This window comes from Xenopus laevis, chromosome 2L (assembly GCF_017654675.1).
Source record: "Xenopus laevis strain J_2021 chromosome 2L, Xenopus_laevis_v10.1, whole genome shotgun sequence".
NCBI classification, from domain to species: domain Eukaryota; kingdom Metazoa; phylum Chordata; class Amphibia; order Anura; family Pipidae; genus Xenopus; species Xenopus laevis.
Genome location: NC_054373.1, coordinates 9,589,504 through 9,603,478, shown reverse-complemented (window position 1 = coordinate 9,603,478; position 13,975 = coordinate 9,589,504). Strand labels below are relative to the sequence as shown.

Sequence of the window (13,975 nt, the reverse complement as noted above, 5' to 3'; positions counted from 1 at the left end):
ACCTGCAGTCTACTTCATGCATATGCATCACATTCTAAGGGGGAAATTCACCAAAGGGCGAAGTGACTAACGTTTTGCGAAAATTCGCCAGCATGACGCTATTTCCACACTTTGCCGATTTACTAACAGGTGCAGGCATAAATTCGCTAGTGAAGGAGTGGACTGTATCGATACTTCGCACTCTAACGCCAGGCAAATTTTCGCTCTGGCGAATGGACGTAACTACGCAAATTCACTAAGATGCAGATTTTACAGAACATTACCTCCTGCGCCAGAAATGCAAAAGAGTAGATAGGAGTAGTGATGGGCGAATTTGCGCAGTTTCGCCGAAAAATTCGCGAATTTAGCGCGAAATTCGCAAAACGGCGCCGGCGTCTCGTTTTTGACGCCGGCGCCCGTTTTTTCGATGCCGGCGCCCGTTTTTTCGGCAAATTTTCGCGGGCGTTTCGCAAATTTATTCGCCTGCCACGAATCACGCAAATTCGCCGCGAATTCGCGCCTGCCGAATAAATTCGCCCATCACTAGATAGGAGTTCCTCAAAAAATAGTTGAAATTTTTCTAAGTCCCAAAAAATGCTGGCGACTTTTTAGTTTTTCAGGGTGATAGGCTGCAAAAGATCGTAAATTTATTTTAGGGTAACTGGCTTCCCCCCTACATTTCCTAACATATGGAACATAAACTATACACTGGGCTCATGTGTGGGGCAATATAATAACTCTATTTTATTTTATTAAGGTTCCCTGGGCTTGTGTAGTGTAATGTATTTGCTGCAACATATACGTCCATTGTACTTTAACTTCCCGCCGTATGCAAATTAGCCAACACTAGCGCAACTTCACTTTACTGGCTGAATTAACGTTAGCGAAACTTCTCCATCATTCTGCGCCCTGGACGCAACTTAGAATTTTAATAAATTAGGTTTGTCCTGGCAAATTTTCGCCTGGCTAAGTATGGCGATGTGAGCAAAGCCATCGCTGGTAAATTTCCGCAGGTTAGTGAATTTGCCCCTACATCTCTAAGTCATGAAAACCTTCTCCTTTCTCCAAGAGGAATTTTAGCCAGGTCCAAGCTGCCATTATAAAGACAGAGCAGCCACTTTTACATCTCATTATCTCCACGATATATCCCACATACATCATTTCATTGTGAAATAACCCATTGCTTGGCAGTAAGAACCACATGCAGACACAAGCTTGATGAAGGTGTGTGAAAAAATAAACTTTAATGTTTTCATAGTAGCCTTTTGGTTGGTATGAATCAGTCCACATGATCCTTCATTGTCTGAAAAAAAACCTAGAGCTGCCAGACCTGGAGTAACAGAAGAAGGAGTCTGGATATGCTAAAAGATGATTTTCAAACATTGGGAGAGGTACACTGTCCATACCCAAAGGAATTTTCTTCAACAAATTCATTCAGTTCAACCAACAATTCTCATTCTAAGGCACATTTTGGGATAAATAATCAGATTTGTTCTCTTATTTTTACAGATTCTTGAAATTGTTAGAATAAAAACATAGGAGCATTCATCAACTGTTAATCTGAAATAAATAGAAATAAGTGATGTTATTACACAATACAACTTTATACATAAAAGGCTAAATGCATCATTGCAGGTGTCCATGTCATAGCATCTTTTGCAATTTGTGTGTGTGATGTGCCAATGCAAGTGCAAATTAGCTCTCAATAATTTAAAGTATTATGTGTACAGTTTCTGAGTGGGAATGCCAATGCATGCGGTATGAATAACGGCATCAGTGTTCCATTCACTTTGCTCAAAGTCAGTTGGATAGATGCAACACTCTAGGGCAGGGGTCCCCAAACTTTGTTACCCGTGAGCCACATTAAACAATAAAAAGAGCTGGGGAGCAACACAGGCATGAAAAACTTCCAGGTGAGCCAAATAAGGGCTGTGATTGGATATTTGGTAGCCCCTATGTGGACTGGCAGCCTATAGGAGGCTCACTTTTAAAGTTCTCTTCGTTTTTATGCAACTAAAACTTGCCTCCAAGCCAGAAATTCAAATATAAGCATCTGATTTGAGACCACTGAGCAGTAAAAAGAATCCAAAATTATGAAGCAGGAAGGGGTGGGACCTTTAATATCAGAGAGGGTCAGCTGGTTGATGGAAACAAAAAAAAAAAGCTCAGATTCTAAACTCAGATTCTGTCTACACAAATGAGGAATGAGTTAATGAAGGTTTCCTTCTTGATAGTCCCAATTCTAGTAATAAAACTAATGATGCATGATTCACACATGATCACAAATTCAAAAGAGACCAGAACATGTTAAGATAAACAAAGGTCGGGGCCAGATTTATTTAATTCTTCAGGATTCATTAAGGTCTGGCATAGTGCAGAGAGACTGGCGAATTGCTAATGTGGTGCCGCTATTCAAAAAGGGATCCCGTTCTCAGCCTCAAAACTATAGGCCAGTTAGTCTGACATCAGTGGTGGGAAAGCTTTTCAAAGGATTAATAAAGGATAAGATACTGGACTTCATAGCATATCATAATACTATGAGTTTGTACCAGCATGGTTTTATGCATAATAGACTAACTGCCAGACTAACTTAATTTCTTTTTATGAGAAAGTAAGTAGAGACCTCAATTCTAGGATGGCAGTGGATGTGATTTACTTAGACTTTGCTAAAGCATTTGATACAGTGCCCCACAAAAGGTTACTGGTTAAATTAAGGAATGTTGGCCTGGAACATAGTATTTTTACTGTACCTGGATAGAGAACTGGCTAAAAGATAGACCACAAAGAGTGGTGGTAAATGGAACATTTTCTAATTGGACCAGTGTTGTTAGTGGAGTACCGCAGGGCTCTGTACTAGGTCCCTTGCTTTTCAACTTGTTTATTAATGACCTGGAGATGGACATTGAAAGTACTGTTTCTATTTTTGCAGATGATACTAAATTGTGCAGAACTATAGGTTCCATGCAGGATGCTGCCACTTTGTTGGCAGCAAACTGGAAAATGAGGTTCAATGTTGATAAATGCAGGTTATGCATTTTGGCAAAAATAATATAAATGCAAGTTATACACTAAGGGGCAGATTTATCAACGGTCGAGGTGAATTTTCGAATTAAAAAAATTTGGATTTCAAGCTATTTTTGTGTACCTCAACTAGGGAATAGTCCAAATTCGATTCGAATTTTTAAGAAATTCGAAAATTTGAATATCAAAATTTATCATGTACTGTCTCTTTAAAAATTCAAATTCGACCAATTGCCATCTAAAACCTGCCAAATTGCTATTTTAGCCTATGGGAGACCTCCTAGAACCTATTTGGAGTCAATTCGAATTTGATCAAATGTGCTATTACTTCAATTTGTATGATTAGAATTCAGCCAAATATGGACCTATTCGATCAAAAACTGACCTATTCGGCCAAAAAAAAAACTTCAACTTAATTTCGGTTGGTCTTTTGAATTCGAATTTCAAAGTTTTTCAAATTCTAAATTCGACCCTTGATAACTATGACCCAAAATTTGAAGGGTGTTTCCTTAAATGAGAAGGATCTTGGGGTCTTTGTAGATAACAAGTTGTCTAATTCTGGGCAGTGTCATTCTGTGGCTACTAAAGCAAATAAAGTTCTGTCTTGTATAAAAAAGAGCATTAACTCAAGGGATGAAAACATAATAATGTCTCTTTATAGGTCCCTGGTGAGGCCTCATCTGGAGTATGGGGGCAGTTTTGGACTCCAGTCCTTAAGAGGGATATAAATGAGCTGGAGAGAGTGCAGAGACTAAGTGCAACTAAACTGGTTAGAGGGATGGAAGACTTTAATTATGAGGGTAGACTGTCAAGGTTGGGGTTGTTTTCTCTGGAAAAAAATGTATAATTACATTTTACACTTCACTGCTTTAGGGCAATGGTCCCAAAACGTTTCTAACTGTGAGCCACATTCAAATGTAAGAAGAGTTGGGGGAGCAACACAAGCATAAAAAATTGTTTCTGGTGGCGCAAAATAAGTCCTGTGATTAGCTATTTGGTAGCCTACAGGAGGCTCTGTTTGGCAGTACAACTGGTTTTTAATTTGCCCCCAAGCATGGAATTCAAAAATAAGCCCTTGCTTTGAGGCCACTGGGAGCAACATTCAAGTGGTTGGTGAGCAACATGTTACTCAAGAGCCACTGGTTGGGATCCCTGCTCTAGGGAACATTGGAATTATCTTCAGGTCCAGGCAGGCAGTAATTGCAGGCTTCCATATGTACAATTGTGGACTAGTCAAGTTAAAGGGGTGCCTGAGGCCGCATAGAAGAGGGAAAGCCCTGTATCTAATGTCTGCTTATGACAGGTGTGAAATACACCTTCAGAAATATTTCTATTGCCCTAGGTGTATTAAGATTATTCCTCAATCCCATATTTCGTTCCTTTTGAACTTGACTTTAAAGTAGGTGGGAGGGCGATCAGCCAGAATATGCCAACAGATGTCTCTGTGTGCCAATAAAACTCCCCCATAAATGTCAATTATTTAGTGCCCTACTGCTTCTAGGTACTATATGTATCACTTTCCTGCAACAAAATAATCTCTAACATGTGCAACCTCTGCAAAGAAGAATCAAATTTAGATGCGGCAGATAAGGTCTTTAAAGGGGAAATAAAAAGTGTAATAAAGGCTCAGCGTGTCTTACCCTTGTTTGTAAATATATCCATTCCAGGAATGTTGTCATGTTCCCATATACACCAGGTTTATTGACTCGGGCGCAACCATATCCCCAGCTGGTGTCACCAACGAGCCACCAAATAGAGCTGGTTTTGGTTACTAATGGACCTCCGCTGTCACCCTATGAAATCAAAACAAATTATCCAGTTTTTTTATTCGACAAAAATCAGATTATATGAGCAATAGTAATGGCTAGTGTTGTTTTCGTGAAGCATTGGGTCCTGATTTCTGTTTCAGTCAGGGCTCTGTCTGCAAAGTATTTGCATATTCTTCCCATTTCTATATGGGTTTCCTCCTACATTCCAAAAATTTACACAGGCAGGATAACCTGCTCCTGAAGAACCTGGTCCCAGTGTAAATAAATACATGTTAATAATAATAATAATAATTGCCCTTTTACATCTCTTGCCTTGAGCCACCATTTAGTGATGGTCTGTGTGCTGCCTCAGAGATCACCTGACCAGAAATACTGCAGCTCTAACTGTAAATGAAACCTTATACTCTGCTGGGGCACAATATTTGCAAAGCACTATTCACCAAGAAGAATTCTGCTCACCAAAACAATATTTCTTGTAGAAATTATTTTGGTTTCTTTGTAGAACGCTATCATCAAACAGGAAGACATACTTGCCACGAAAACCTTTTTAACAAAGGAACAAAGAATATGAAGCCACATTTACACATACTAAGTGGGGCTCTTATGGGGCATAAAAGCAGATTCTGTCACTGGAAAACATGTTTTTTTAAAACACATAAGTCAATATGCTGCTCCAGCAGAATTCTCCACTGAAAGTCATTTTTCAAAAGGTCAAACAGATTTTTTTACTTTTGAATTCTGACATGGGACTAGACAAATTGTCAGTTTCCCAGGTGCCCAAGCCATATGATAACATAAAAATGAGAAAGTAACAGGATAACAGTTTCCTGATACAAGATAACAGTTCCCTGGTAGACATGAGAATAGTAAAAATCCAAGTCCCAAAGGGACTCCTTCAGTTACATTGAGTAGGAAAAAACAATAGCCTGTCTGAAAGCAGCTCCATCATGAAGTGCTGGCTCTTTCTGAAAGCTCAGAATCCGGCACAATTAGCTGAGATGGCTGGCGCTACACCAATATTGGAACTAAAAATTATACTTAATGGTTCAGGAATAAAATTATATATTATATTGTAGAATGATTTATTTGTAATTTAAATTGAAATTTAGAAATAAAAACTATACCAAATTAAACACAACATAATCCCTTTTAGATGCATTTTTATTTAGTAACTGACGAAATAAAACTGGACAAATGAGAGGTAAGACTCTGGTGCTACTGGTGTATGACTGGTGTTTTAAAGGTACAACGATGCACCTTTTTTTTTTGCTCCTAGTATGCCCAATTTTGTTAAATAAGGCCCAGCATGTGGCCAATCATTCGAAAAACATAATGGATTACCTGGCATGTGTCGACACCCCCCGAACGATAACCAGCACATATCATAGAAGATGTAATTTCCCCATTGTACATGGAAGACTGGTTGCATACTTTCGAGTCAATCAGAGGAACTTCAGCATTCTTCAGAGTTGTAGAAACCGTACCTAAAATTAAAACAGTAAAAAGAAATAAACAGTTTGAACAAATTAGCCATTGTTTAGAGAGAGGGAGTGTTTGAAAACCTCTGCTCATGCTAAGTTTCAGTGCCAAGAAACAATTTATTGGTGCTCTAGAATACAGATGTTTTGGGGCACCCCGCCAACTTTTGAAGTACACAACTGTAGACAATCAAACTTCTTTTCCAGAAGTTAAAATCTGGCAAACCAATTACTTCCGTCTCCATAAGTTGCCTGAAGTGAGTTTGCTGGTTTCATCCTACAAAGAAATTGTACCAGGTCTGACCAGTTTGCCACGACTGCAAGGCTTTCTGGGACATAAAGTCAAGGCTTAGAAGAAACAGGCTGAACAGTTGAAGTCCAACAGTGGTGGCTTATCATATGACCCACACATTACCAAATGATATATTATGAGAGCAGGGAAATCACAGGGCCCCGTACAAAAATATTTTCAGGGCCCCCTGGACCCACCCAGCTCCCGCCCACTCCACAGTACAGTTAAAAGACCTCATAGACATCAGTGCTAAAAAAGGTAAACCCCCCACGCACACAAGTTATAAAAAGCTATTGATGGTCAGGCCCCCTTATAAGAAAAAAACTGTGGTGCCAGGGCCCCCATAAATTTTTTTTAAAAAAATTGGTGGTCAGGGTCCCTCTACAAGTTAAAAAAAATAATTAGTGATCAGGGCCCCCGTATAAGTTAAAAAAAAAACATTGGGGTAGGGCCCCCCTTACAAGTAAAAAAAAATGATGGCCTGCCCCCCCCCCCAAGTTATAGAAAGCCATTGGTGAATAGGGGACCCCCTGCAAGTAAAAAAAAAAATTGTCCAGATCCCCTCAAATTTTAGTGTCTAAGGGGGGCTGGCCATGCTTCACTTACTTGATTAGCTGGGCCCCCCTGCTTTCAGTGTGCTGCACAGCAGCTCTGTGCACGGAAGCTTTTCTCCTATTAAGATTTCCTGTACCCTCGTACCCTCCTGTACGTCCCGGTAAAGCTGTACAGGGATTGGATAAGGGGATCCAATCCCAATGCAGATTTACCGGGACTTATTTTTAAAGGACCAATGAGGTTACAGTAAATCTTAATAGGTGAAAAGCTTCCATGCAGAGAGCTGCTGTGCAGGACGCTGAAAGCAGGAGGGGCCCGACTAATCAAGTAAGTGAAGCATGGCTGGGCCCCCCCTTAGACACCAAACCCTATGGGCCCAGGACAACTGTCCCCCCTGTGACCCCCTGATGGCGCCCCTGTATGAGAGCCACAGGGCCCTCCTGTACCTCCTGGTATACTTCTATAGTTATGCCCTGTTTGTAACGTTCAGAATCACTTTAAGTATAAGAAATATTATTATTTTAATTGGGAAATGCCCATTCTCAGACTTTAATCCTAACCTTTTTCTTACCTTTTTCAGAGGTCGTACCCCAACCAGATATCCAACATGATGTGCCAGCATTCCAGAACATTCCAGAATTGGGTAAGCACACCGGCTGAGTGTTATCTGAAAAAGTTATACAAGTTGTGAACATTGTAAGAACTACTGGTGCAAAGATAGACCGATTGCATTATATATATTTAAATTACTTAGAATCGCAATGACAAACAACATCTTGTCATCAGCCATAATTACACCATTGAGAAACTTTGAAATTATAGCTATTTATAAAGGCCATCGCAGTTGGCCAAAAGCAATTTCTCCAGGTCCAGGCTGTCAAAATAATATTTTGAAGATGCAGCTGCCACTGATGTAGCATTATGGGTAAAAACATGGTGGGTTTGAGTCAAGAATTGAACTTTGTACATGGCACTTGTATTCTTTTGATGTTTACCTCTAGAAGCCAATTTGGCCAAGGCCAAAGGGTAAGGGCACATTACTGAACCGTTATCATGAGTTTCCGTGATATTTAATAGGCTGTTTTGCTAAATATCAACATTCTGGAAATTATTTTTTTCAACTCTACTGGGAAGCCTCTGGTTTAGGTATTATTCAGTCAATTCAGTTACTTTAAACTTAGATACTGGGTTATGCAGACAACATATTGGATTATTCACTTGATTCACATTTAGGGACAGATTTATCAAGGGTCAAATTGAAAATTTGAATTGTTCAAATTCGATTCAAGTTTTTTTAAAAATTCAAATTCGATTTTCAAGATTGATCATACTCTGGTCTTTTAAGAACTTGAACTTGACTATAAAAACCTAACCACCTAAAACCTGTCAAATTGCTGTTTTAGTCAATGGGAGATTTCCAGGGATCAATTGTGAGTTGTCTGCAGCCTTCCTGACAACCAAGTTTTTTCGGAGAAAATTCGATTTGAGTTTTTGGGTCAATTCTATTCACCGGAGTTTAACAAATTTGTTTTTTTAAATACATTTCGATTGGTTGATTTTCGAGTTCATGGGAGTTTTTAAAAACTCACATGAATTTGATATTCAACCTTTGATAAAAGTACCTCTTAATGTTGGTTTTGCTATTGGATTTGGCTGTTTTAATATTTTAACTTCAAACTGGAATTCTCTCATTGGCTACATATTGGTTTTCCCCTCCCACTTCCCCCTGAAGAATACTTACAGCCAAATGTTATTTCATCTCTTAGTTTCATTAGGGCAATATCTTTATCTTTATTGGAATCCTTATAACCAGGGTGTGCAATTATTTTTTCCACTAAATGGCCATTGCTGTCATAATAATTTGACAAGTTCAGTAACCCAGCGAAAACCTTCCAGTCAGAAGCAATTCCAGAGGACCTTCCCAGAAAACAGAAAATAGTGTTGTGTTCAGTTTACAGATATTTATATATAATAAAACTAATGTAAATATACATTTACATTTGTGAAATGAAATAAACAAAATGTCTCAAGTCACTCCCACTTCTCTGTTGACTACAGAAATGTTGGGCATCAGTATTTACAGTATATATGGCAGCTACAATTTTAGGGCAGTAGTACAATTTAATACTCATGGTATCCACTAGCAGGGTACTGTTCAGGTGATCAGCCAGAAAGCAGAGCTTTTTCGATACCGTGGGGTGAATACCATCAAGTGTTGGAGCCTTTGTTAATTTTCAAATGTGTTATAAAGTATGCCTTTAATGTATTTTTTTTCTTTTACGTACCTTTTCTTGGGTCAAACAGGAATATACAGAGATGTATTTTTTATTAGCAGTTTGAGGAAACTCATACTTAAGTCACAATTAATATGTTGCAAAGATGCTGCTATGGTTTGTACCAAATATGTATGGTCATAGTCACCCCTTTGTATAGTTTTCTCTGTTACATAAAACTAAAGAAGACCATGTTACCATCTCTATCAGATATCATTAAAATTTACAAGATACAAAGGAGCATCTTTCTTCATACGTTGCTGAACTAGATGTAGCCATTTAGCATATTTACAAACCATTACTCCAATCATACTCCATAATAATAATCATATACTCCTACAACACAATACAAAAATAGCTTTTCCTACCTCTGTGTTCTATACTGATTCTCATGTTTGCAGACCCTAATGACCAAAGACAATTTCTTCCTCATCGTTGTATCCTAAATTGTGTCATGGAGTGTCTATGACGCCATTTGGGAAAACACATCACCCAGAGGACCTACCCTAACCTAAGCTCTCCTACTCTTCTGTACCAAAATAGTGTCCATTTTGGGCAGTAGGTACCTATTTTCATCAGTATACCCAAAGTGGATTTCTGATACTTGTATCAACTTGTAAACACCAATATCAACACTTGATTTCTATGAAATTAACATATTGATTGATCCACAACTTACCCATATACACAGTGAGCTGCAGTCACTATCCACTTAGGAGAAATGATGGACCCACCGCATAAAATGCCCGATGAGTGCCGTAGACTGACTTGCCATGGCCAGTTTCCTAAGGCAGCATTAGTTCCTCCTACTATACGACTGGCTACATTGTTATTAGATACACCGCACCCTGCAGAAAATGGAATTAAAACCACAGCATAATTAATTTGTGAACTACAAAAAACAGCAGAAAAGCTTGAAAATATAGACCCTTACACACTTAAAAAGTGTGAACATTTTAGGCTATGCACTAAATCCAGCTACTCTCGGCCATGCTGACAATTTAACCTATGTTATTGGGTTCAACCCATTTTTTAATGGTATAAATCTGGACAGCCCTCTTAAATTAGAGGCCAAAAGGTGTCCATACAAAAGCAGATATAGGCTGCTGAGTTGGGACTAAACCTGGTCCATATGTGATCAATACCAAGACAGATATTGAATAGACTGTCTGGAAAAGGACAACATTGGGTCTTTAATGAGGTTGGTTATATTGGGTCTGTAGACACTTGGCAGAGCAAAACACAAACTATAAAATCTGGCTGCTACAAGATCAGTTAATAGAAAAGATATCACTGTCCCAGATGCGTAAGCTCAGGCATTTTAGAGGGAGTAGACTAGTTGATGGGCAGGTCCAGAGTGGGAGCCAGGATTACCTTGTAAATTTTAGAGAACAAGGTGCCAAAGGCCCTGATCAGGTAGGAGAATTATCAGTTGAACCACAGTCAAAAGATAGATCAAGTCATGTGGAGTTGGGGCCAGGATCTCACAAATGAGGGAGATGGTCTTTCCCAGTCAAACAGTCTCCAAGTTATTTTACTTTGCTTCTTGTGTCCAAAATATAGGCAATATACCATTTTTTCAGAACTGGGGTATTGCATGCATTATGCCAAGCAGTGAGTATAAATGTAAGTGGTCATCATATGGATCTACTACTCTAAGTACTGTTATCAAGGAGTACCTGGGCCCTGGTTGTTTGTCTCATTTGGATTTGGGATTAGAAACAAAAACACAAACAAAGTTGAATGAGGGATAGTTAGAGTGAGGCTAGTCCCATAATAGATCATCCTAAGCATGTAAGGTCTGCAGAAGATGGAACATGTAGGAAAGATACAGTTGTCCAGGTTTTCTGGGAAGAGCTGAGGCACAACTATGTGGGAACTAACTTCAGGTGTGAAATCTAAATAAGAAGAGACCTCTCAGATGAAAGGATCTTGATGGACCACTATATCATGTACCAAAGTGTCCCTTGAAAGTCAACTGTTTAAAAGTTTCTGGTCTTGTGATGGATATTTGTTCTGAAAATATCAAGATTTGCTCTGCAGCCTCAAGTTGGAGTCCACTGAAAAGAACCAGAAGGTGTTAATGTGTGACATATTTAATAATAAGGGGCAAGTGACACCTATACATCTGTTTTTTTAGACAAACTCTTTCTACTGAACAGTTGCACCAGTGACGGGAATGCTATAGTTTCCAATCAATGTTAATTTTGTAAAATTGGAATTACCACAAATATGGTAAACATTCCATGTGAATATATGTTTGTGCTATTTTTTTATCGAATATATAATTTAAAATGTTATTTATTTTTATTTTGATTAAGGTCCAGCGGTTTTGTGACCCAAATGGCATTTGGTTTAAGAAGTTTTGTATTTCTAATGTCTACTTTCTGTTGTAGGATGAAAGCTCATTGTATCAAAAGGGATCATGGTAGACCACCCCCCCTCCCAGAATATAGTTTTGAGTCCAGGTTCCAAGGTTACAAGTCCTTATAAGTCCCATTTGTGATCGAAAACTGATAATAAAGAATTCAATTATTGTGTCGATGAGCATACTGTAATACTTACTTATGCAGCGTAACGAGACCACATTTCCCGAAAAACAGGAAGAACTGCAAATAGATATATAGACGTACTGTTTTATTAGCCCCAAACATGAATATATTATTTGCCAGAACACATAATAGTCATACCTATACTGAACATTTGTATAAAATTTGCTGCTCCAAGATCCATTATTCAGCTGGAAATACCCATTAGGGGAATAGGTGGAAGGCAAAGTATCAGATCTGTTATAGCTGCTCCTGCAAAGACCAAACACAGTTGTGTGTATTAATGGAAGACACATTATGGGTATAAGAGTGAATGAAATCTATTGCAAAAAAACATAAAATAGAAGACTTAAGACATTGAAAGAAAAATGTCCTTAATTTAATAGGGTTGGAATAATTTTACACCGTTGGAAATGTGAAGTAACATATATACCTATAGACAGGGCCGTCATCAGGGGGGCACATGACCGGACTGAGAATTAAAATAGGCCCTGGCATTTCAGGTACACAGAGGCCCAATCAGCCCACACAGAGGCCTGGGCCTGGCACAGGGGGTACAAGTGCCTAAAGGGGTGCTGAACTTTTCGAAAGAGCCAGGACCCCATTGACAGTGCCGAAGCCGTGCCGCTTCCTTCTGAAGTCCCGAACAGCTGAAATGCGGAAGTGCTGAAAAAAAGCCAAAGCAAAAAAACCAGAAGCCACGAAGATAGCTGAAGCCGAAGTCCCGAAGAGGTGAAAAGACCCGAAGTCACGAAACAGCCGAAATTGAAGTCCTGAAGAGGCGAAAAGACCCAAAGTTACAAAACGAGGCGAAGTTGAAGTCCTGAAGCCACGAGTTGAATTCCTCTGAACACCAATGTGTGTTTTTTTCATTTTTTTAATCCCCTGGCCACCAATGTATTATTGTAATACTCTATAGGCCCCTGCCACCAATGTTTTGTTAGCGCTGATGTCTATGTGGTCTTCTAATTGTGATGTTAAGTGGGCGGGATCTGGGGTGGGGTGCAGAGTGCAGGGATCTGGGGTGGGGTGCAGGGTGCAGGGTGGGCATTATGAAAATGTTGTTGTACGGGGTCCCGTGATTTAAATATTACTGAAATAAAGAAGAAGAGTCCAAAGAAGAATGACCAAGCTAATACAGGGAAGGGAAGGTCTTATTTATGAAGAAAGTTGGAAATAGAATTTAAAGATTAAAGAAAATTGAGCTTAAATGTTATGTGCTTGCAGTTAATCTGTCTAAACTATAAATTCCATCTTTAGGCTGTCGGTATAACAAAGGGTTATAACAGTGAATAATCAGTTAAACAGTATCTATCCATTTGGCCCACAATATGGCTGTCTTTAGGTAGACATGCAGTAATGTGATATTGTTGCCAGTCTCCTGCAAATGCTTTACCACTGGCAATTGAGAAGGCCCTTAAGGACCATAATGAAATAGAAGGACAGGGCCATGACAGAACAAGGAAGTGGACCTGGAAGCTTTAGGTAGCAAGGAGTTGTGGGGAATATAATACAGAAGCGGATTGGCTAGAGCGCGCAGGAGTTTGCTAAGTGGGAAACGCAGTAAGGGGTCAAACACCACTTTACCTTTCCAGCCCACCTTTACCTGACCCCTTTTAGGCGAATATGAAGCGGTGGGAGAGTGATATGAGTCACATCTACAGGGAAAGGAAGGAAGTTGAGTGGAGTACGTGGACAGGAGTCATAGCGGAAGTTGGGTAGGTCTGAGGCTAGGGTTGCAGAGATTAGATGCTGTTAAAAGGGGAGGGACAAAGACAAGAGAACTAGCCTCAGGATTTTAATACTGTGCCTAGCAGGGTATCTCCATAGAAGCAGCCTTCAGCGGTTAGTGTTGGAGATGTCACTGGATAGTTGTTCTAATGTTAAATTGTTTGAAAATGTAAAACTCTGTGATTGTTAATTTATGTTTAATAAAACTTGGCTGCAGCCTTTTCAATCCACTAAAGAAACGTCTATCTGAGTGTTTCATAGAGGAGGTGAGAAGGCTGTCCATGCCATTTAAATCCCTTGGTTAAATCGCTTGGTTTTCAGAAAGTCA

General features: G+C 39.3%; 1 protein-coding gene across 6 annotated transcripts in view; it reads right to left on the bottom strand.

The window, feature by feature from the left end:
• Positions 1 to 1,194: 1,194 nt before the first annotated feature.
• Positions 1,195 to 13,975, bottom strand: part of tmprss2.2.L (transmembrane serine protease 2 gene 2 L homeolog) — a 35,053-nt gene continuing 22,272 nt past the window's right edge. For all 6 annotated transcript variants that reach the window (XM_041581515.1, XM_041581518.1, XM_041581520.1 and 3 more), the window contains 8 exons: positions 12,058 to 12,168; positions 11,933 to 11,976; positions 10,047 to 10,215; positions 8,836 to 9,011; positions 7,666 to 7,761; positions 6,111 to 6,253; positions 4,641 to 4,793; positions 1,195 to 1,539 (listed from right to left, as the gene is read on the bottom strand). In XM_041581515.1, the coding sequence (XP_041437449.1) occupies positions 1,528 to 1,539; positions 4,641 to 4,793; positions 6,111 to 6,253; positions 7,666 to 7,761; positions 8,836 to 9,011; positions 10,047 to 10,215; positions 11,933 to 11,976; positions 12,058 to 12,168 (904 nt within the window). In that variant the 3' untranslated portion in view covers positions 1,195 to 1,527. The remainder of the gene's footprint in view (positions 1,540 to 4,640; positions 4,794 to 6,110; positions 6,254 to 7,665; positions 7,762 to 8,835; positions 9,012 to 10,046; positions 10,216 to 11,932; positions 11,977 to 12,057; positions 12,169 to 13,975) is intronic.